Below are 22,594 nucleotides of genomic sequence, written 5' to 3'. Positions count from 1 at the left end.
TGACAAGTCAAGGACAGGTTACCTATCACTGGCAGCATGAATGACAAGTCAAAGACAGATTACTTATCACTGGCAGCATGAATGACAAGTCAAGGACAGGTTACCTATCACTGGCAGCATGAATGACAAGTCAAGGACAGGTTACTTATCACTGGCAGCATGAATGACAAGTCAAGGACAGGTTACCTATCACTGGCAGCATGAATGACAAGTCAAGGACAGATTACTTATCACTGGCAGCATGAATGACAAGTCAAGGACAGGTTACCTATCACTGGCAGCATGAATGACAAGTAAAGGTGACACAGCATTATCACACCCTAGCAGTGAAACATGTTGACACAGCATTATCACACCCTAGCAGTGAAACATGGTGACAGCATTTTCACACCCCAGTGGTGAAACATGTTGACACAGCATTATCACACCCTAGTGGTGAAACATGTTGACACAGCATTATCACACCCTAGCAGTGAAACATGTTGACACAGCATTATCACACCCTAGTGGTGAAACATGTTGACACAGCATTATCACACCCTAGTGGTGAAACATGTTGACACAGCATTATCACACCCTAGTGGTGAAACATGTTGACACAGCATTATCACACCTTAGCAGTGAAACATGTTGACACAGCCTTATCACAACCTAGTAGTCAAACATGGTGACACAGCATTATCACACCCTAGCAGTGAAACATGTTGACACAGCATTATCACACCCTAGCAGTGAAACATGTTGACACAGCATTATCACACCCTAGTAGTGAAACATGGTGACACAGCATTATCACACCCTAGTGGTGAAACATGTTGACACAGCATTATCACACCCTAGCAGTGAAACATGGTGACACAGCATTACCCCCCCCCCCTGTGGTGAAACATGTTGACACAGCATTATCACACCCTAGCAGTGAAACATGTTGACACAGCATTATCACACCCCTGATCATTTCCTTCTGGCAGGTTTCCTTTCTGGAGTAACAGACCAGGTCATATGAAGGAATTACATTATTCAAACGTCTATTGTGGGGGGGAAAAATGATCTAAGCTATAGCATTTTACACATTCAGAATGAGGTTAAAGTGTCAATCAAGCCAGGAGAAAGAGAATGTTGAATAGGAGAAAGAGAATGTTGAATAGGAGAAAGAGAATGAGAGGAGTGTTATTATGTTGGACTTGGGCTCAGTGAAATCCAACCCTTTCATGAAGGTTTTCTATTGAAATATATCATTGTACTGTACTGCAGCCCATCCTATTCACTCAATGACACAGACGTCTTGGTAATAAACTGTCCACTTTCATACTGCCGTTTCTCAATTCAAGTTTCTCAGCACAAAGCTCAGAATATATCTATTAAATCTACTTCATCCACACAGACAGCTCTCATTAAATTAAATTAATTTAAATTCAATATATCTTTATTGTCCCCGAAGGAGCATAGAAACAGCAAAACAACCCCAGGAACAAACACAAGTATCAGACTTCAGTCAGACTTCCTGCTCCTGTTCAGCCAATCACCAATCAGCACCAGCACTTTATAGTTGTTTACCCTGTAGCTACCGTCATTACCTCTTTAACAAGGCCCAGGTGCAGGGGCCGCAGTGTGTTGTGTGTGTTTAGGGGAAAGGGGCTGACGTCTCTGTCCAGGCAGGCCCTCCTAACAGCTGGATCCACACGCACACACACAGACACACACACACCCTGCCTGCCTGCCTGGTCACATTGTGCTGTAGAAGTGTAATGGAGGGAGAGAGAGAGACCGATGGGGGATAGAGGGAGGGTGAGACAGGAATGAGAGAGAGGGAGGGAGAAACAGGAATGAGAGTGCGGGAGGGAGAGACAGGAATGAGAGAGGGAGGGAGAGACAGGAATGAGAGAGAGGGAGGGTGAGACAGGAATGAGAGAGAGGGAGGGAGAGACAGCAATGAGAGAGAGACAGACAGACCGAGACATTAGCCACATTTATAGCTGGTTCTAACACACACCCTTTGTCCTGATCTTGTCCTCATTCTGATTCTGCCCACTTTTTAGATAGGTGTCGATGATTAAAAGACACATTGTGAACTGGTTTTGATCAGATTTTACATGTGTAAACTGGCAAGATCAGGATAAGATCAGGACAAGATCAGGACAAAGGACACATGTAAGCGGCAGTCATAAACGGGGCTAGAGAGAGGCAGGAAAGAGGAGAAAGGAGAGGAGTCAGACAGGGTAGAAAGAGGAGACAGATAGACAGGGTAGAGAGAGGAGACAGACAGACAGGGTAGAGAGAGGAGACAGACAGACAGGGTAGAGAGAGGAGACAGACATACAGGGTAGAGAGAGGAGACAGACAGACAGGGTAGAGAGAGGAGACAGACATACAGGGTAGAGAGAGGAGACAGATAGACAGGGTAGAGAGAGGAGACAGACAGACAGGGTAGAAAGAGGAGACAGATAGACAGGGTAGAGAGGAGAGAGAGGAGACAGACAGGGTAGAGAGAGGAAACAGATAGACAGGGTAGAGAGAGGAGACAGACAGGGTAGAGAGAGGAGACGGACAGGGTAGAGAGAGGAGACAGACAGACATGGTAGAGAGAGGAGACAGATAGACATTGTAGAGAGAAACAGGGTAGCGAGAGGAGACAGACAGACAGGGTAGAGAGAGGAAACAGATAGACAGGGTAGAGAGAGGAGACAGACAGGGTAGAGAGAGGAGACGGACAGGGTAGAGAGAGGAGACAGACAGACATGGTAGAGAGAGGAGACAGATAGACATTGTAGAGAGAAACAGGGTAGCGAGAGGAGACAGACAGACAGGGTAGAGAGAGGAGACAGACAGGGTAGAGAGAGGAGACAGACAGGGTAAAGAGAGGAGACAGACAGGGTAAAGAGAGGAGACAGACAGACAGGGTAGAGAGAGGAGACAGACAGGGTAGAGAGAGGAGACAGACAGGGTAGAGAGAGGAGACAGACAGACAGGGTAGAGAGAGGAGACAGACAGGGTAGAGAGAGGAGACAGACAGACAGGGTAGAGAGAGGAGACAGACAGATATTGTAGAGAGAAACAGGGTAGCGAGAGGAGACAGACAGACAGGGTAGAGAGAGGAGACAGATAGACAGGGTAGAGAGAGGAGACAGACAGACAGGGTAGAGAGAGGAGACAGATAGACATTGTAGAGAGAAACAGGATAGCAAGAGGAGACAGACAGACAGGGTAGAGAGAGGAGACAGACAGGGTAGAGAGAGGAGACAGACAGGGTAAAGAGAGGAGACAGACAGGGTAAAGAGAGGAGACAGACAGACAGGGTAGAGAGAGGAGACAGACAGGGTAGAGAGAGGAGACAGACAGACAGGGTAGAGAGAGGAGACAGACAGACAGGGTAGAGAGAGGAGACAGACAGGGTAGAGAGAGGAGACAGACAGACAGGGTAGAGAGAGGAGACAGACAGGGTAGAGAGAGGAGACAGACAGGGTAGAGAGAGGAGACAGACAGACAGGGTAGAGAGAGGAGACAGACAGACAGGGTAGAGAGAGGAGACAGACAGGGTAGAGAGAGGAGACAGACAGACAGGGTAGAGAGGATACAGACAGGGTAGAGAGAGGAGACAGACAGGGTAGAAACAGGGTAGCAAGAGGAGACAGACAGACAGGGTAGAGAGAGGAGACAGACAGGGTAGAGAGGAGACAGACAGGGTAGAGAGAGGAGACAGACAGGGTAGAGAGGAGACAGACAGGGTAGAGAGGAGACAGACAGGGTAGAGAGAGGAGACAGACAGGGTAGAGAGGAGACAGAAAGGGTAGAGAGGAGACAGACAGGGTAGAGAGAGGAGACAGACAGACAGGGTAGAGAGAGGAGACAGACAGGCAGGGTAGAGAGAGGAGACAGACAGACAGGGTAGAGAGAGGAGACAGACAGGGTAGAGAGGAGACAGACAGGGTAGTGAGAGGAGACAGACAGGCTAGAGAGGAGACAGATAGGGTAGAGAGAGGAGACAGACAGGGTAGGGAGGAGACAGAAAGGGTAGAGAGGAGACAGACAGACAGACAGGGTAGAGAGAGGAGACAGACAGACAGGGTAGAGAGAGGAGACAGACAGACAGGGTAGAGAGAGAAGACAGACAAACAGGGTAGAGAGGAGACAGACAGACGGGGTAGAGAGAGGATACAGACAGGGTAGAGAGAGGAGACAGACAGGGTAGAGAGAGGAGACAGACAGACAGGGTAGAGAGAGGAGACAGACAGGGTAGAGAGAGGAGAGGCAGAGCGACTGTCAGACCAGCAGCCATCTGCTCATCTCCTGTTAATGAACAAAGCAAACAGCAGGAGTCAAGGCCAGCTCAGCTCCGCTCCAAATCCAGGTTATTTTTATTGACAGAAACACACACACTTTAATTGTATTAGGCTTGATTAAAAACAGGGGCAAGGACACCTTTCAGACCTTACTGCTCTCTCCTCTTCAGTCAACTAATGGTAATGGAGTTGCTAGGCTGTGTTCCTGAGGAAGAGTCACTCGTTGTTGATCTGACTACAGGCCCAGGACTGAAGTAACTGCTGTAACCTTCACTGTGCCTATGGAAAAAGGCTTCTAGGAAGTAGACTGTATAGTGAGTAACTGATACTAAGGGCACAATGTTTAAAGGGGCAATCAGCAGTTGCTACATCCATTTTTGGACTTAATTTGTATAAATTAACGATATGTACCCATTGATTCTTGACGAATATAAAGTATAAATGCCTCATGAACTCAGTTCAACTGTCGTACCTCGTCAGAACCCAAAATATAAGCTTGTTTTACTCCAGTGTTTATAAACAAAGTAAATGTAAACAAACACGATATGGCCCCAAAACATGGTTAAAATGAACATGGATGGTCAGTCCTTGCATCAATAGCTCTAACTACCTATAAACTGTAGATTGGTGAAATTTCTCCAGCCACATCCCTCAGCCTTTTACCGAATCAGGGGGTGGGGGGAACGCTTTGTTACTGTTTTTCTACTGCTGATTGCCGCTTTAAGTGCTACAAGCAGACGATTGAGCTATTTGGAAAAGTGATGATGACAAAGACAGGTCTGATTTCCATCGTTAACTGTAGGCCTACAATATATTTGTAATGTAATCATCATTGATTGTAATATGGTTTGTCTCAGCAGCCACAGCTGGCTGTATCCTAACATCCCCATTGGTCATCAACTATTATTGTAGCCTACAACATGATGATGATAAACTCTCATATTTACAGCCTCAAGATGATGATGATGCTGTTCATCTCCCGCCGTATTCAATACGGTGGGTCCCGTGCGCAGCACATATCAAATACCAAACAGATGGCTGGTAGACAAACAAGCTAATTTATCTCCGAGCCAGCGGCGGGGAACAAATGGAAGTCTTTTCTCACCTACCGAAGCTAAATGTTGATTTTTCTTCTCTTCTTCATTCCTCCACATTTAGCAGCTGGCTGCCTGCGCGTTTCACATCAACTCAAATGAAAGACAATCTTGTTTTCATTAATTTCTAACACAGTGAGTCTCTTGTTATGGAGATTAAAACGAGTCTGTGATGCCCATCATTTGTCTTGATGATAGACTGGGGGCCCCAACCCAGAGATGCCAATACACTACATACGGTTTGCCTGGGTAGATATATCTATTAAATGCCTGACTGTATTTGATAGACCACATGTGTCTTACTGCTCCCACTACACAGGAAACAAATGTTCAGCCACTGTGCAGGGCACCTTGCAAGGGCCCTGCTGAAGGGAACTAACTACCTGCAACCAGTAGCCTTGTTAACAGTTCATCTTGCACCCTTAAAAAACAACAACACCCACCCAAGATTAAGGCAGTAGGGGGTAACTGCCCCCCCCCCCCCCCCCCCCCCCCCCAACACATTCCCTAGTCTGTCACTGCTCTTGCTCAACAACAAAAATGTCCTCATCACAACTTTTGGAGATATTTCAACAAAACGATTTTGTGATAAATTGATTAAATTATTTGAAATGTTTAAAAAGTTGTAGATATATACGAATATAGTTAGATCTATAATTGTTGTTTAAATATACAAGTAGGAGCCCCCAAGGGGTAGTTATCCCTTTCTGGTTATGAGTGTGTTTCTTACTGTCATTCACAAAATGACTAGCCCACTTAGCGCTAGTTTATACTAACTTGCTTGCTAGCAACTTCACTAGCAGTAAATGCTAGCCAGCTAGCTAGTTAGCATACGCTGCTAGGCGTGCTAGCTAGTTAGCATAAGCTGCTAGGAGTGCTAGCTAGTTAGCATACGCTGCTAGGCGTGCTAGCTAGTTAGCATACGCTGCTAGGAGTGCTAGCTAGTTAGCATACGCTGCTAGGAGTGCTAGCTAGCAACCTCCTTACGACCAGATCGTTTGAGGTAAAATACAGTGAAAAGATAACGTAGCTTAATTGCAGTTGTAAATGTTTCCACCAGTGACTGATAGCTTTACAGTCAATTATTATTATTGTTATTGCCTTTTGGCTGTTTTACACAGCAATTTATGTCATATCTAGATAGCTAAGTGTTTAAGAGAGAGCTTTTAAATTGGCATCTCTCCCCCTGTTTTCAGTCACAGGTGGGGACTGGATTAGGTCTGAGCAGTGCAGGAGTTGGACTCATGAGTTGTGCTCCAATTTGACTGGGGATCGATCGCTTTATTTGTGACCTACACTACCAGTCAAAAGTGTGGACACACCGACTCATCCAAGGGTTTTTCTTTATTTTGACTATTTCCTACATTGTAGAATAATAGTGAAGACATCAAAACTATGAAATAACACAATATGGAATCTATGTAGTAAACAAAAAAGTGTTAAACAAATCAAAATATATTTTATATTTGAGATTCTTCAAAGTAGCCACCCTTTTGCCTTATTATTCTACAATGCAGAAAATAGTGAGTATAATGAGTCGGAGTGTCAACACTTTTGACAGGCACTGTATGTACAAATGCAATAGCAGAACATAAGAAAGCTGCCACGTCAATGTTACACTGAATTCATTAGTTAAGTTCTTATTAAATGTTATACCCTATTGTCATTTTATACTATTAGTTATATTCATTCCAATTAAGATTTTTATTAAATGAATTAAAAACAACTATTGAAAACCTTTTGCTCCTGAATGTCATTTTAAAGACGGCTGGGATTTAAAACCTTGCATTATTCAAATCATGTTTAGTGTAATTGTACATCATGGATTGTATTGAAAAGGAACAAACAGGAAAGACAATGAATGTGCAGGTGAGTTAAAAATACTTTACATCCAATCTCTTCATAGTGCGGATATTAATGGTGACACCATCACCCCCCCACATATTATATTAAAATAATTAAAATAAAAACAACTAGACTTAGCTTTTCAGTATTACTTACTAAAGAATGTCTAAATTAAACTGATTAAATGGATTTTAACACACTTGTGTGAAACCCTGTGGCACAATCTGCTACCGGGGTAACTGGCACAATTTGCTACCGGGGTAACTGGCACAATCTGCTACCGGGGTAACTGGCACAATCTGCTACCGGGGTAACTGGCACAATCTGCTACCGGGGTAACTGGCACAATCTGCTACCGGGGTAACTGGCACAATCTGCTACCGGGGTAACTGGCACAATCTGCTACCGAGGTAACTGGCACAATCTGCTACCGGGGTAACTGGCACCGCAGGCACTTTAAAACACCCCTTTCCTAAAAACATTTCATGAAATAACTAAACTAAAAAAGTGAACAATAGCCATTTATTTCCCTTTATAGTTTATTCGCCAAAGCATGACCTTCATCCACATACAATTCTCTCTCCAAATGTAGCTTTTTTGTGTGTCAGCAATTAGACATTGTTCTTAGGGAGGGGGGGGGGGGGGGGGGGGGGGCTAGTTACCCACTAGTTCCCTACCTCCTTCATTCTGATTACTTGTGCAGAGACATTTTCCTGAGATCTCCAATTGAAAGATATTTAACTAGGCAAGTCAAGAACAAATTATTATTTACAATTGACGGCCTACCCCAGCCAAACCCTAATGACGCTGGGCCAATTGTGGATGCTGCCCTATGGGTCTCCCAATCACAGCCAGTTGTGATACAGCCTGGAATCGAACCAGGGTCTGAGATGAGATGCAGTGCCTTAGACCGCTGCGCCACTCAGGAGTCCAGGTGTCCTTTTCAGAGAATTCCTCAACAGAAGAACATTGCAGACAGAGGACTTGGAGGATATAGTATCTACACTTATTTATGACTCTTTAATTTAACTAGGTAAACTTTTCTACTGGTAAACTGTATAGTACTTCTGAATTATCATGATCTAATGAGTAAGTAAAGAAACACTGCCACCTGGTGGATATAAAATGCAACTACTTTTAATATTGAGTTCCATCCATCATTGACAACCCTGGACACTTCGAGAGAGAGAGAAAAAAAAATAACTTTGACATGCCAGACATTGAAGGAAAAAAACGGACATTAAATTCATATAAAACTACACACAATTCGCAATAAATAAGACTTTTTTTTTTACACGTCCAAAAAGCCATGAAGGAATGGAAAACAACCCATCATTGTAGCACTGTGTGATGACGGGGGAGTGCCAATCATTAGGTTTCCTTCAGTCAGAAGAAAGACGACTGAACTGACAACCTATATGATTGAGGGAGGGAGGGGTACTGAAACATTGGATATCAGGGCATTGCAGTCATTCATATTGTCAGATTGCACACCAAGCTGATGACAGGAACACAAGGAGAATTGGCCACTGATGTTGCCAGACCAAATGTTAAACACACACCATTTTTCTTCAAATGAAGCCAGGGATCAAATCCAGAGGCACGAGGAATAGGTCAGGGTAATAGACGCTCACTATTTGGCAATATTGTGAAACTTGACTGCGTGAAAAGACTTCCGCTCAGCAGAATTGCTTTGTTGGGATCAGTCTCAGATCTTCAGTTGTCAGAGGCCTGGAACAGAAGGCAGACAAATATTGGCATATTTTTTTACACATTAAGTTTGTGACTAAGTTTGTGACTACAGGTGCAACACAGTGGTGAGGCAGAGATGGAGGTATCTCGATCCAGTCAGAAAAAAATCTAGCCTATCAGATTGAAGCATAATTGACTAATTAAAACAGTGGCAGTTATGTGAAGGATAACCACAGCAATTGACCTTGTCCTGTACAGGGCAGAGTCTAATACAGGGCTCTCCAACCCTGTTCCTGGAGAGCTACGGTCCTGTACAGAGCAGAGTCTAATACAGGACTCTCCATCCTGTTCCTGGAGAGCTACGGTCCTGTACAGAGCAGAGTCCATTTAGTCCTAGTGAGTCTCTATAGCAGGGCCCACGGGAGAAACTTGGTCCAGACAACATTTGGTTCTCAAAAGTGTGGGCAACCTTGTTCTATTGTGTCTCTATTGACTCCATTCTGTAAGTACCTATCCCTGTCCCCTGAACATGTCCTTACTTTTAGTGAATCGGAGGCTTTACGTAGCTCCTTGATGACAGAGGACAGGGCCTCTGGGTTGATGCCCTGCTCACACAGCCTGACACAGATAGACAGAGATTCCATGTCCAGTCCTGTGTTCAATAGCCTAGAGATCTCCAGCAGCACTTGTGGGGAAAAGTAGGAGAGAAAATAATAACATGAAATTGGCACCATAGCTACCCATTGTCTGGCACATAACGAGCTGTATTGTTTAAACCATGTCGCCTTTCAAGATAAGTGTCCTCACTAATACTGTTGTGTGGTGGATTGTTGCCATGGGTACAGAACGAAATGTGATAAATAGCTAGCTAGCTAAAGTTACCTAGCTAACTACCCTACTGTCAAGCCAATCTTGAGGCATTGCAATCAATAGTGTGTCACATTTGTAAAACACATATCTAGGTTCTACAACAGACATTATCATAACCTAGCAAGCTAACGTTAGCTAACTCACCATCCATCGTTTCTCGGACAGCATTCATGTTGTTAGCATTAGCACTGCTAGCCATAATCAGTTCGTGTGGGACCTCCGAGATTAACTCAACAGCAACTTCAACAGTTCAAGCTGATTTACAAAAATACTTCTACTATCACAACCCCGTCATTTGGATAAATTAGAAATAGTACATTTGTTAATAAAGTCTACCATGAGTATATAATTTGCTAGTTAGCTTACTAACGACCACACAAGCGAAAGGAAGTGACGTCAATGTAAATTTGGAGCGTTCTGAAATCTTCCATCTGATTGGTTATCAGGCACTTCCTGTTAATTTCTATTGGTCAATGGGGGTTGTGGGAAAATTGAAATTAACGTTCGAAACAACTGAATCTGGAACCTTATTTTGGTTGTGTTGAAAACTTCTGCAGCTGCTGTAAGTATCTGAGCTCTAATATAAAATAACATATCGAATAGATCTATCAAATGAACCTCTCAGAATAGTTGCCGAAGCCTTAGCTAGCCAGGCATTTAACGAAACGTTTGGGATAGCTAGTATGTACTAAATTGTGGGACCAACAGCCAGCTAGTTTAGCTAACGTTAGCTAGCTACTCTTTCTCGTAAGCAAGGTTTGTTCTCTTGATAGTATTACAGTAATTGTTTGGCTTTCTCTAGTACTTAGATTAGCATACTATTTATACTGGATCAAAGCTGATTAATGTTTGAATTCCTGCATCAATGGGTTCAGGTTTGTGGTCAGACTATGGGAGATCTTCCAGATGTCCAGATAACTCCTGAGACTCCAGGGAGGGCAGCTATCCGTAACCCCTTCGAGAGCCCCAACGACTACCATCGCCTGCAAGAATCCGTGGTCCCCAGCCCCTCTGTCTTCAAGTCCTCCAAGACCTCCGGAACCGTAAGTGTAAACCTACACTGAGTGTACAAAACATTGAGTTGCATTGCCTTTTGACATCAGAACAGCCTCAGTTCGTCGGGGGCATGGACTACAAGGTGTAGAAAGTGTTCCACAGGGAAGCTGGCCCATATTGACTTACAATGCTTCCCACAGGTGTGTCAAGTTGGCTGGATGTCCTTTGGTTGGTGGACTGTCTTGATACACACGGGAAACTGTTGAGTGTGAAAAACCCAGCTGTGGTGCAGTTCTGGCCACCCTCAAACAGGTGCCCCTGGCACCTACTACCATACCCCGTTCAAAGGCACTTAAATCTTTTGTCTTGCCCATTCACCCTCTGAATGGCATATGTACACAATCCATGTCTCAATTGTCTCAAGGCTTAAACATCCTTATTTAACCCGTCTCCTCCCCTTCATCTTCACTGATTCACTGATTTTAAAAAGAGACTTCAATAAAAGATCATAGCTTTCACCTGGTCAGTCTGTCATCCTAATATTTTGTACACATTTATGGTCTGGTCTCATACATATCTTGTGTAGTTCACCCACTTCGATAGCCTGAAGGACATGATCAGCAAGTCGGTTAACATGTGTGTCTCCTTCAGAAGTCCTGTCATTGTCCTCTTGTGAACGTAATCACCGGTTTTACAGAGCCACCTGAATTGTTATTTTCTATATTTTCTTGATCATTGTTTTCAGACACCAGCCAAGTTTAAATGGGACATAGATGAGATGTCTATCCTGCTCCCTGTGGACATAGACGCTGAGGATATCCACCGCCAGTCCTTGTACCTCAGTCAGACCAGGTGAGGAACTAGTAACCAGTCCTTGTACCTCAGTCAGACCAGGTGAGGAACTAGTAACCAGTCCTTGTACCTCAGTCAGACCAGGTGAGGAACTAGTAACCAGTCCTTGTACCTAGGTCAGACCAGGTGAGGAACTAGTAACCAGTCCTTGTACCTCGGTCAGACCAGGTGAGGAACTAGTAACCAGTCCTTGTACCTAGGTCAGACCAGGTGAGGAACTAGTAACCAGTCCTTGTACCTAGGTCAGACCAGGTGAGGAACTAGTAACCAGTCCTTGTACCTAGGTCAGACCAGGTGAGGAACTAGTAACCAGTCCTTGTACCTAGGTCAGACCAGGTGAGGAACTAGTAACCAGTCCTTGTACCTCAGTCAGACCAGGTGAGGAACTAGTAACCAGTCCTTGTACCTAGGTCAGACCAGGTGAGGAACTAGTAACCAGTCCTTGTACCTCGGTCAGACCAGGTGAGGAACTAGTAACCAGTCCTTGTACCTAGGTCAGACCAGGTGAGGAACTAGTAACCAGTCCTTGTACCTAGGTCAGACCAGGTGAGGAACTAGTAACCAGTCCTTGTACCTAGGTCAGACCAGGTGAGGAACTAGTAACCAGTCCTTGTACCTAGGTCAGACCAGGTGAGGAACTAGTAACCAGTCCTTGTACCTCAGTCAGACCAGGTGAGGAACTAGTAACCAATCCTTGTACCTAGGTCAGACCAGGTGAGGAACTAGTAACCAGTCCTTGTACCTCAGTCAGACCAGGTGAGGAACTAGTAACCAGTCCTTGTACCTCAGTCAGACCAGGTGAGGAACTAGTAACTAGTCCTTGGACCTAGGTCAGACCAGGTGAGGAACTAGTAACCAGTCCTTGTACCTCAGTCAGACCAGGTGAGGAACTAGTAACCAGTCCTTGTACCTCAGTCAGACCAGGTGAGGAACTAGTAACCAGTCCATGTACTGCAGTCAGACCAGGTGAGGAACTAGTAACCAGTCCTTGTACTGCAGTCAGACCAGGTGAGGAACTAGTAACCAGTCCTTGTACCTAGGTCAGACCAGGTGAGGAACTAGTAACCAGTCCATGTACTGCAGTCAGACCAGGTGAGGAACTAGTAACCAGTCCTTGTATCTCAGTCAGACCAGGTGAGGAACTAGTAACCAGTCCATGTACCTCAGTCAGACCAGGTGAGGAACTAGTAACCAGTCCATGTACCTCAGTCAGACCAGGTGAGGAACTAGTAACCAGTCCATGTACCTCAGTCAGACCAGGTGATGAACTAGTAACCAGTCCTTGTACTGCAGTCAGACCAGGTGAGGAACTAGTAACCAGTCCATGTACCTCAGTCAGACCAGGTGAGGAACTAGTAACCAGTCCATGTACTGCAGTCAGACCAGGTGAGGAACTCTGACCAGGTTAAGGTTCACAAGAGAAATGGGGAGCCCTTTGAAATAGAACTGCTGCTGAGAGGTTGGGGGTGTTGGTTTATTGGTCTGGTAACAGCTTTGTTTTTGTTTTTTTAAACATCCAGGATGGATTCTGACATCGAGGAGAAACGTCAGAATGCCATCGAGCAGTTTTTCACTAAAGGCGCCATTGTGCCTTCACCATGGAGCGAACCAACAAGCAAACAGAAATCAGCACAGATGCACTTTGGGAAGAGTAAGTAAATCCAATGAGTTGGAGTTGAGTTGCTTTTCACTCACCAACACACACTACAGAAGAACTGGGACAAGGATAAGATCCAGATACTGAGCGCTCTCCATGGCTCTCTGTGTGTGTGGAACCAGACACAGGATCATACAGTCTATGATATCTATGTGTGAGTGACTTTGAACAACAAATATTGAGTTTTAACACATTATAGTGTTTTATTTTCTATTTCCTGAATAACTTATGTTCAGCCATTTCTATGGATGTTGAATGTGTAAATGTTTCTATCTTCAGGTTCCATGTCCCCACTGATACTAGAAGAGCCACTACCAACTAAAAAAACCACAGTAGGCTGTCAGACAGTCCTGTCCTTACCTGTGGACTTCCTCCTGGACAAAATATTAGGTACACCTTTACACGTCCGGGAACACGTCATATTTATCTCTGTGCAGATAAAACTTATCAGGTCTTAAATAACCTCTCTGTCTGTGTCTCTCTCGCTCTTGGCTGTCCCTCACCCACCCCAGGAGAATACTACAGATTGAAGGAGGTGTCTCAGCAGGATCAGGTTCAGGAGACCCTGAGCTCCTCGTCTCTGAGACGGAAGTTGTTTCTGGACGGCCAAGGGAGTGGCTCGGAGTCCTCCAACCCCCCCAGCCCAGAAGGAGGGGGAGGAGGAGGGGAGGGAGAGCCCCCTGGGGGAGAAGGGGGAGGGGATAGAGATTTCCTCTCACCCATGAGCGCCTCTCCTCTGTCCTGCCCGTTGTCTGGCAGGTCTGCCCTGACCCCCTCCACTGTAAGTGTGCCACTATTCAATGTCAATGGTGTCTGACCAGTGTGTACAATTACAGTTTAAGGGAAACATGCAGCAAGTGTGGTTTGTTGCTTTGGTTCTAAGCATGGGTTGTTATTATCACAGGGCTGCCCAATCCTTTTCCTGGAGAGCTGCCATCCAAAAGGTTTTCACTGGGTCGGGTTAGTTACAACTGGGGTTGGAGTGAGAACCTACACGAGGGTAGCTCTCCGGGAACAGGGTTGGAGTGAAAACCTACAGGAGGGTAGCTCTCCAGGAACAGGGTTGGAGTGAGAACCTACACGAGGGTAGCTCTCCGGGAAAACCTACACGAGGGTAGCTCTCCGGGAACAGGTTTGGAGTGAACCTACACGAGGGTAGCTCTCCGGGAACAGGGTTGGAGTGAAAACCTACACGAGGGTAGCTCTCCGGGAACAGGGTTGGAGTGAGAACCTACAGGAGGGTAGCTCTCCAGGAACAGGGTTGGAGTGAAAACCTACACAAGGGTAGCTCTCCGGGAACAGGGTTGGAGTGAAAACCTACAGGAGGGTAGCTCTCCAGGAACAGGGTTGGAGTGAGAACCTACAGGAGGGTAGCTCTCCAGGAACAGGGTTGGAGTGAAAACCTACAGGAGGGTAGCTCTCCGGGAACAGGGTTGGAGTGAAAACATACAGGAGGGTAGCTCTCCGGGAACAGGGTTGGAGTGAAAACCTACAGGAGGGTAGCTCTCCGGGAACAGGGTTGGAGTGAAAACCTACAGGAGGGTAGCTCTCCGGGAACAGAGTTGGAGTGAAAACCTACAGGAGGGTAGCTCTCCGGGAACAGGGTTGGAGTGAAAACCTACAGGAGGGTAGCTCTCCAGGAACAGGGTTGGAGTGAAAACCTACTGGAGGGTAGCTCTCCAGGAACAGGGTTGGAGTGAAAACCTACAGGAGGGTTGCTCTCCAGGAACAGGGTTGGAGTGAAAACCTACAGGAGGGTTGCTCTCCAGGAACAGGGTTGGAGTGAAAACCTGAAGCAGGGTAGCTCTCCAGGAACAGGGTTGGAGTGAAAACCTACAGGAGGGTTGCTCTCCAGGAACAGTGTTGGAGTGAGAACCTACAGGAGGGTAGCTCTCCAGGAACAGGGTTGGAGTGAAAACCTAAAGGAGGGTAGCTCTCCGGGAACAGGGTTGGAGTGAAAACCTACAGGAGGGTAGCTCTCCAGGAACAGGGTTGGAGTGAGAACCTACAGGAGGCTAGCTCTCCAGGAACAGGGTTGGAGTGAAAACCTACAGGAGGGTAGCTCTCCAGGAACAGGGTTGGAGTGAGAACCTACAGGAGGGTAGCTCTCCGGGAACAGGGTTGGAGTGAGAACCTACAGGAGGGTAGCTCTCCGGGAACAGGGTTGGAGTGAAAACCTACAGGAGGGTAGCTCTCCAGGAACAGGGTTGGAGTGAGAACCTACAGGAGGGTAGCTCTCCAGGAACAGGGTTGGAGTGAGAACCTACAGGAGGGTAGCTCTCCAGGAACAGGGTTGGAGTGAGAACCTACAGGAGGGTAGCTCTCCGGGAACAGGGTTGGAGTGAGAACCTACAGGAGGGTAGCTCTCCGGGAACAGGGTTGGAGTGAGAACCTACAGGAGGGTAGCTCTCCAGGAACAGGGTTGGAGTGAGAACCTACAGGAGGGTAGCTCTCCAGGAACAGGGTTGGAGTGAAAACCTACAGGAGGGTAGCTCTCCAGGAACAGGGTTGGAGTGAAAACCTACAGGAGGGTAGCTCTCCAGGAACAGGGTTGGAGTGAGAACCTACAGGAGGGTAGCTCTCCAGGAACAGGGTTGGAGTGAGAACCTACAGGAGGGTAGCTCTCCAGGAACAGGGTTATAGTGAGAACCTACAGGAGGGTAGCTCTCCAGGAACAGGGTTGGAGTGAAAACCTACAGGAGGGTAGCTCTCCAGGAACAGGGTTGGAGTGAGAACCTACAGGAGGGTAGCTCTCCAGGAACAGGGTTGGAGTGAAAACCTACAGGAGGGTAGCTCTCCAGGAACAGGGTTGGAGTGAGAACCTACAGGAGGGTAGCTCTCCGGGAACAGGGTTGGAGTGAGAACCTACAGGAGGGTAGCTCTCCGGGAACAGGGTTGGAGTGAGAACCTACAGGAGGGTAGCTCTCCGGGAACAGGGTTGGAGTGAGAACCTACAGGAGGGTAGCTCTCCAGGAACAGGGTTGGAGTGAGAACCTACAGGAGGGTAGCTCTCCGGGAACAGGGTTGGAGTGAGAACCTACAGGAGGGTAGCTCTCCGGGAACAGGGTTGGAGTGAAAACCTAAAGGAGGGTAGCTCTCCAGGAACAGGGTTGGAGTGAGAACCTACAGGAGGGTAGCTCTCCGGGAACAGGGTTGGAGTGAGAACCTACAGGAGGGTAGCTCTCCAGGAACAGGGTTGTAGTGAGAACCTACAGGAGGGTAGCTCTCCGGGAACAGGGTTGGAGTGAAAACCTACAGGAGAGTAGCTCTCCAGGAACAGGGTTGTAGTGAGAACCTACAGGAGGGTAGCTCTCCGGGAACAGGGTTGGAGTGAAAACCTACAGGAGGGTAGCTCTCCAGGAACAGGGTTGGAGTGAGAACCTACAGGAGGGTAGCTCTCCGGGAACAGGGTTGGAGTGAGAACCTACAGGAGGGTAGCTCTCCGGGAACAGGGTTGGAGTGAGAACCTACAGGAGGGTAGCTCTCCGGGAACAGGGTTGGAGTGAAAACCTACAGGAGGGTAGCTCTCCAGGAACAGGGTTGGAGTGAGAACCTACAGGAGGGTAGCTCTCCAGGAACAGGGTTGGAGTGAGAACCTACAGGAGGGTAGCTCTCCAGGAACAGGGTTGGAGTGAGAACCTACAGGAGGGTAGCTCTCCGGGAACAGGGTTGGAGTGAGAACCTACAGGAGGGTAGCTCTCCGGGAACAGGGTTGGAGTGAGAACCTACAGGAGGGTAGCTCTCCAGGAACAGGGTTGGAGTGAGAACCTACAGGAGGGTAGCTCTCCAGGAACAGGGTTGGAGTGAAAACCTACAGGAGGGTAGCTCTCCAGGAACAGGGTTGGAGTGAAAACCTACAGGAGGGTAGCTCTCCAGGAACAGGGTTGGAGTGAGAACCTACAGGAGGGTAGCTCTCCAGGAACAGGGTTGGAGTGAGAACCTACAGGAGGGTAGCTCTCCAGGAACAGGGTTATAGTGAGAACCTACAGGAGGGTAGCTCTCCAGGAACAGGGTTGGAGTGAAAACCTACAGGAGGGTAGCTCTCCAGGAACAGGGTTGGAGTGAGAACCTACAGGAGGGTAGCTCTCCAGGAACAGGGTTGGAGTGAAAACCTACAGGAGGGTAGCTCTCCAGGAACAGGGTTGGAGTGAGAACCTACAGGAGGGTAGCTCTCCGGGAACAGGGTTGGAGTGAGAACCTACAGGAGGGTAGCTCTCCGGGAACAGGGTTGGAGTGAGAACCTACAGGAGGGTAGCTCTCCGGGAACAGGGTTGGAGTGAGAACCTACAGGAGGGTAGCTCTCCAGGAACAGGGTTGGAGTGAGAACCTACAGGAGGGTAGCTCTCCGGGAACAGGGTTGGAGTGAGAACCTACAGGAGGGTAGCTCTCCGGGAACAGGGTTGGAGTGAAAACCTACAGGAGGGTAGCTCTCCAGGAACAGGGTTGTAGTGAGAACCTACAGGAGGGTAGCTCTCCGGGAACAGGGTTGGAGTGAAAACCTACAGGAGAGTAGCTCTCCAGGAACAGGGTTGTAGTGAGAACCTACAGGAGGGTAGCTCTCCGGGAACAGGGTTGGAGTGAAAACCTACAGGAGGGTAGCTCTCCAGGAACAGGGTTGGAGTGAGAACCTACAGGAGGGTAGCTCTCCGGGAACAGGGTTGGAGTGAGAACCTACAGGAGGGTAGCTCTCCGGGAACAGGGTTGGAGTGAAAACCTACTGGAGGGTAGCTCTCCGGGAACAGGGTTGGAGTGAGAACCTACAGGAGGGTAGCTCTCCGGGAACAGGGTTGTAGTGAGAACCTACAGGAGGGTAGCTCTCCGGGAACAGGGTTGGAGTGAGAACCTACAGGAGGGTAGCTCTCCGGGAACAGGGTTGGAGTGAGAACCTACAGGAGGGTAGCTCTCCGGGAACAGGGTTGGAGTGAGAACCTACAGGAGGGTAGCTCTCCGGGAACAGGACAGCTCTGCTATAGCAGATGCTATATTCCGTCTAAAGTGGTACTGTGTATAACATCTAGGAGGGAATCTGTTTGAGGAAGAATCACAAAGGATTTCAAATAAAGACATAACCACTTGTTTTCTCTCTTGCTGTTTTAATGAGACGTTGTCTCTCTTTTTTTCCAAAGGGTCTTTTCTCGTCCAGCCCTATCCAGGGTCGTTACCGAACCTACAGCCTGGGAAGTGTCACCAGCCCCCTGTGCCCTGAGCGGTCTTCTCCTGCTGGCTTCCAGTCCCCTGCCCTGTCCCCCATCGGACCCCAGTTCACACAGACACCCGTAGCAGGTATACGAGTCTGTTAAAGAGGTGTTTTATGTCCTTATTGACATAATGTGTCTTAAATGTTCTGTTAGACCATAAACCTGATGCGGCTTTGGAGACGGTATCTATGGAAACTGATTGAATGTGTCTGTGCAGATTTGCACAGTCATCTTTTACGGACCTCGACCTGTTGAGTCAAGTCATTAGGTGAAAAGGTATCCATGTTGTTGGTCATTTGAGTGACGCTGTGATTGTCTTTCTTGTCTAGGAGAGAGGAGGAAGCTGAGCTTCGTGACCCCTGAAGGTGTTCCCCTAGACATGGACATCAACTCCTGTACAGAGAGCCCCTATGTAGACGGCTGTTCCCCCATCCGCTTCTGCTCCTCGCTCCAGCCCCCGGGCCGGACCCAGGTCAACCCTCAGCTCAGACCCGGAGCCCACTGCTGGGCCTCACCCCCAACCATCTCCCCCAACCCTTCCCTCCAGCCCCCGGGCCGGACCCAGGTCAACCCTCAGCTCAGACCCGGAGCCCACTGCTGGGCCTCACCCCAAACCATCTCCCCCAACCCTTCCCTCCTGGACCAGGGCAATATATGTCCTTCTACTTCACTACCACCCATGGAGATGGGCTCCTGTTCCCCCTCTCCGGTGCCGTGTGTACCCAGGACCAGTGGGGGTCTGCTGGGGATGGAGAGGCTGTGTGACGGGGGTTCGGGGATAGACCAGCCTCTGTTGGACTCAGTGAAGATGGAGGAGGAGGAGGTGGAGGAGAACGGCGAGGTGGAAGAGGAGGAAGAGGAAGGAGGTGTGACTCCTGTTGGTGTCCGGTTGACCAGCTCCCGTGTGGGGGCGAGCGTGATGGCAGCGGAGGCGTCTCATATGTTTGTGTCTCTGCTGGCTGAAGGAAGCAGCATCCCTTATGATAACAGCATGCAGGTCTGTATCCTGGGGGCCGTCTACTGACTAAACCTCTAATCACAACAGAATAGACCTCTGACAAGCTGGACACCAGTTTATCATTTCAGAAAAGGCATTTTCATGTTTATAAAAACTGGAAGAGTTACACTGACATGTATGTTACAATGACTGCGTTTTTGACACATTTTTTGCACTAAAATGTTATTGGGTTGAATGTACACGGATGGATCACGTACTTTTAATTATTCTTAGATTTGATGACCGTGTTAATCACTGTGGGAGTGATTTGACAATCTGTTTTAATAGAATTTGAACTGCCTGTTTGCTCTGTGTAGGTGGACAGTGGGTACAACACATACGCTGGCACCGCCAGCCTGATAGATGCCATGAGTTCAGACAGCCAGAGTAAGGAGTCGTTTGACGCAGCACACAACCCCGACGACGTCTTCCCTCACAGCAGACACACTAAGACCAAGGTAACGGAACCCACAGCAGACACACTAAGACCAAGGTAACGGAACCCACAGCAGACACACTGAGACCAAGGTAACGGAACCCACAGCAGACACACTAAGACCAAGGTAACGGAACCCACAGCAGACACACTGAGACCAAGGTAACGGAACCCACAGCAGACACACTGAGACCAAGGTAACGGAACCCACAGCAGACACACTAAGACCAAGGTAACGGAACCCACAGCAGACACACTGAGACCAAGGTAACGGAACCCACAGCAGACACACTGAGACCAAGGTAACGGAACCCACAGCAGACACACTAAGACCAAGGTAACGGAACCCACAGCAGACACACTGAGACCAAGGTAACGGAACCCACAGCAGACACACTAAGACCAAGGTAACGGAACCCACAGCAGACACACTAAGACCAAGGTAACGGAACCCACAGCAGACACACTAAGACCAAGGTAACGGAACCCACAGCAGACACACTAAGACCAAGGTAACAGAACCCACAGCAGACACACTAAGACCAAGGTAACGGAACCCACAGCAGACACACTAAGACCAAGGTAACGGAACCCACAGCAGACACACTGAGACCAAGGTAACGGAACCCACAGCAGACACACTAAGACCAAGGTAACGGAACCCACAGCAGACACACTAAGACCAAGGTAACGGAACCCACAGCAGACACACTAAGACCAAGGTAACGGAACCCACAGCAGACACACTAAGACCGAGGTAACGGAAGCTGTTCAGCAGTCTGATGGCCTGAGGATAGAAGCTGTTCAGCAGTCTGGCAGCCTGAGGATAGAAGCTGTTCAGCAGTCTGACGGCCTGGGGGGTAGAAGCTGTTCAACAGTCTGACGGCCTGGGGGTAGAAGCTGTTCAGCAGTCTGATGGCCTGGGGTTAGAAGCTGTTCAGCAGTCTGGCGGCCTGGGGGTAGAAGCTGTTCAGCAGTCTGATGGCCTGGGGGTAGAAGCTGTTCAGCAGTCTGACGGCCTGGGGGGTAGAAGCTGTTCAGCGGCCTGGGGGTAGAAGCTGTTCAGCAGTCTGACGGCCTGGGGGTAGAAGCTGTTCAGCAGTCTGACGGCCTGGGGGTAGAAGCTGTTCAGCAGTCTGATGGCCTGGGGTTAGAAGCTGTTCAGCAGTCTGGCGGCCTGGGGGTAGAAGCTGTTCAGCAGTCTGACGGCCTGGGGGTAGAAGCTGTTCAGCAGTCTGACGGCCTGGGGGGTAGAAGCTGTTCAGCGGCCTGGGGGTAGAAGCTGTTCAGCAGTCTGACGGCCTGGGGGTAGAAGCTGTTCAGCAGTCTGGCGGCCTGGGGGGTAGAAGCTGTTCAGCAGTCTGGCGGCCTGGGGGTAGAAGCTGTTCAGCAGTCTGGCGGCCTGGGGGTAGAAGCTGTTCAGCAGTCTGGCGGCCTGGGGGGTAGAAGCTGTTCAGGAGACTTTTGGTCCCAGACTTGGTACTCCGGTACCTCTAGCTGTGTAGCAGAGAGAATAACTTGGGTTGCTGGAGTCTTTGACGATGTTTAGGGCTTTCCTCTGACACCAGAGTTGGATGGTATTTAATGTGAGTTTACACGTTGCTGAACCATGATTTGTTGTGGTAACAGCTTATGGACAACCCTTTATTTGTTTTCCAGACTGTTTTTCCTCAACACCATTGAGTGAGCTGATTGGAGGAGAACACAAGGAAGCCCCTCCCACCTTTAACTTCCCAGCTAAAGCCAATGATGATGTTTATGTTGCCACGTTTTAAAGCAGCCGTGTCGGGGTGTATTCATTAGTCGGATTCTGTTGGAAACCCTTTATCTCTAGACATGGAACCTACCTGAATTTGTCCAATAGAAACAAACCGTTGCCAAACGCTTTTGTTTAGAGTGAATCGTGTACTGAATAACACCCCGGCTAAGTGACAATGTTAAGATGCCGCCATTCGCACAAATGAACCTTGAAATTAATTCCTATTGGCGCTAGCTATCCCTCGTAGTGGAGTTGAAATGGCAGCCTATATAGTGCACTACTTTGGAGCCCTGGTCAGTAGTGCACTACGTTGGAGCCCTGGTCAGTAGTGCACTACGTTGGAGCCCTGGTCAGTAGTGCACTACGTTGGAGCCCTGTGGGCGTTGGTCAGTAGTGCACTACGTTGGAGCCCTGGTCAGTAATGCACTACGTTGGAGCCCTGGTCAGTAGTGCACTACGTTGGAGCCCTGTGGGCGTTGGTCAGTAGTGCACTACGTTGGAGCCCTGGTCAGTAGTGCACTACGTTGGAGCCCTGTGGGCGTTGGTCAGTAGTGCACTATATAGGGAATAAGGTGCTATTTTGGAAAACTTACCGTGTTGACATGAACAAGGGACTGATGAAACTTGACAGTTATGTATTTATACATTTTATATTCTTGTTGATTGTGAATTTAGCATTATTTTTAATCAGTTAAACAATTACGGGAATGTGACTTATGATAAAGGATTTTTATTGTACATTTTGTTATAAATATTTGTTTAACTGCAGAGCTCCCCTTTAAACAAAGCCACCATCTGATTAAATGATGTGTTTTATGGAGGAAGTGTTATTGAATGAGTGTAACGTTCTGACTAGACCACTGAGACACATTAAATGTTGTACAACTGGGCTACTCTTCAGTTTCCTGGCTACATGTG

General features: G+C 47.9%; 2 protein-coding genes across 3 annotated transcripts; one reads left to right on the top strand and one right to left on the bottom strand.

Moving 5' to 3' along the window:
- Positions 1-8,334: 8,334 nt before the first annotated feature.
- mzt1 (mitotic spindle organizing protein 1) lies at positions 8,335-10,198 on the bottom strand. Its single transcript, XM_021560766.2, has 3 exons — positions 9,926-10,198; positions 9,451-9,596; positions 8,335-8,950 (listed from the first exon to the last, which is right to left on the bottom strand). The coding sequence occupies exons 1-3, from the start codon at positions 9,978-9,980 to the stop codon at positions 8,936-8,938; spliced, it is 216 nt and encodes a 71-aa protein (XP_021416441.1). The 5' UTR covers positions 9,981-10,198; the 3' UTR covers positions 8,335-8,935.
- A 28-nt stretch (positions 10,199-10,226) lies between these two features.
- LOC110527161 (protein aurora borealis) lies at positions 10,227-22,565 on the top strand. 2 transcript variants are annotated; one of them, XM_036951227.1, is made up of 11 exons: positions 10,227-10,343; positions 10,657-10,824; positions 11,523-11,629; positions 13,150-13,280; positions 13,566-13,676; positions 13,799-14,067; positions 18,413-18,569; positions 18,814-18,956; positions 19,050-19,481; positions 19,799-19,939; positions 21,577-22,565. In XM_036951227.1, exons 2-11 carry the CDS (start codon positions 10,672-10,674, stop codon positions 21,598-21,600), a joined length of 1,668 nt encoding a protein of 555 aa, XP_036807122.1. In that variant the 5' UTR covers positions 10,227-10,343; positions 10,657-10,671; the 3' UTR covers positions 21,601-22,565. The 2 variants fall into 2 exon arrangements, with proteins under 2 accessions (XP_036807122.1, XP_036807121.1); XM_036951226.1 differs by having other exon boundaries at positions 18,814-19,481.
- The last annotated feature ends 29 nt before the right edge of the window (positions 22,566-22,594 follow it).

The sequence above is a fragment of the Oncorhynchus mykiss genome, chromosome 18, assembly GCF_013265735.2.
Source record: "Oncorhynchus mykiss isolate Arlee chromosome 18, USDA_OmykA_1.1, whole genome shotgun sequence".
Classification (NCBI taxonomy): Eukaryota; Metazoa; Chordata; class Actinopteri; order Salmoniformes; family Salmonidae; genus Oncorhynchus; species Oncorhynchus mykiss.
The sequence above is the reverse complement of the archived record's forward strand: the minus strand, read 5'-3'. Positions and strand labels throughout refer to the sequence as shown.

Excerpts from the sequence above, each read along its gene's own strand:
- mzt1 (XM_021560766.2), bottom strand. The coding sequence starts at position 9,980 with ATGGCTAGCAGTGCTAATGCTAACAACATGAATGCTGTCCGAGAAACG. Across the intron at positions 9,597-9,925 it reads TGTCCGAGAAACGATGGATG|TGCTGCTGGAGATCTCTAGG; the intron begins GTGAGTTAGCTA and ends TTTCCCCACAAG.
- LOC110527161 (XM_036951226.1), top strand. The coding sequence starts at position 10,672 with ATGGGAGATCTTCCAGATGTCCAGATAACTCCTGAGACTCCAGGGAGG. Across the intron at positions 13,677-13,798 it reads CCTCCTGGACAAAATATTAG|GAGAATACTACAGATTGAAG; the intron begins GTACACCTTTAC and ends CACCCACCCCAG. Across the intron at positions 14,068-18,412 it reads CTGCCCTGACCCCCTCCACT|GGTCTTTTCTCGTCCAGCCC; the intron begins GTAAGTGTGCCA and ends TTTTTTCCAAAG.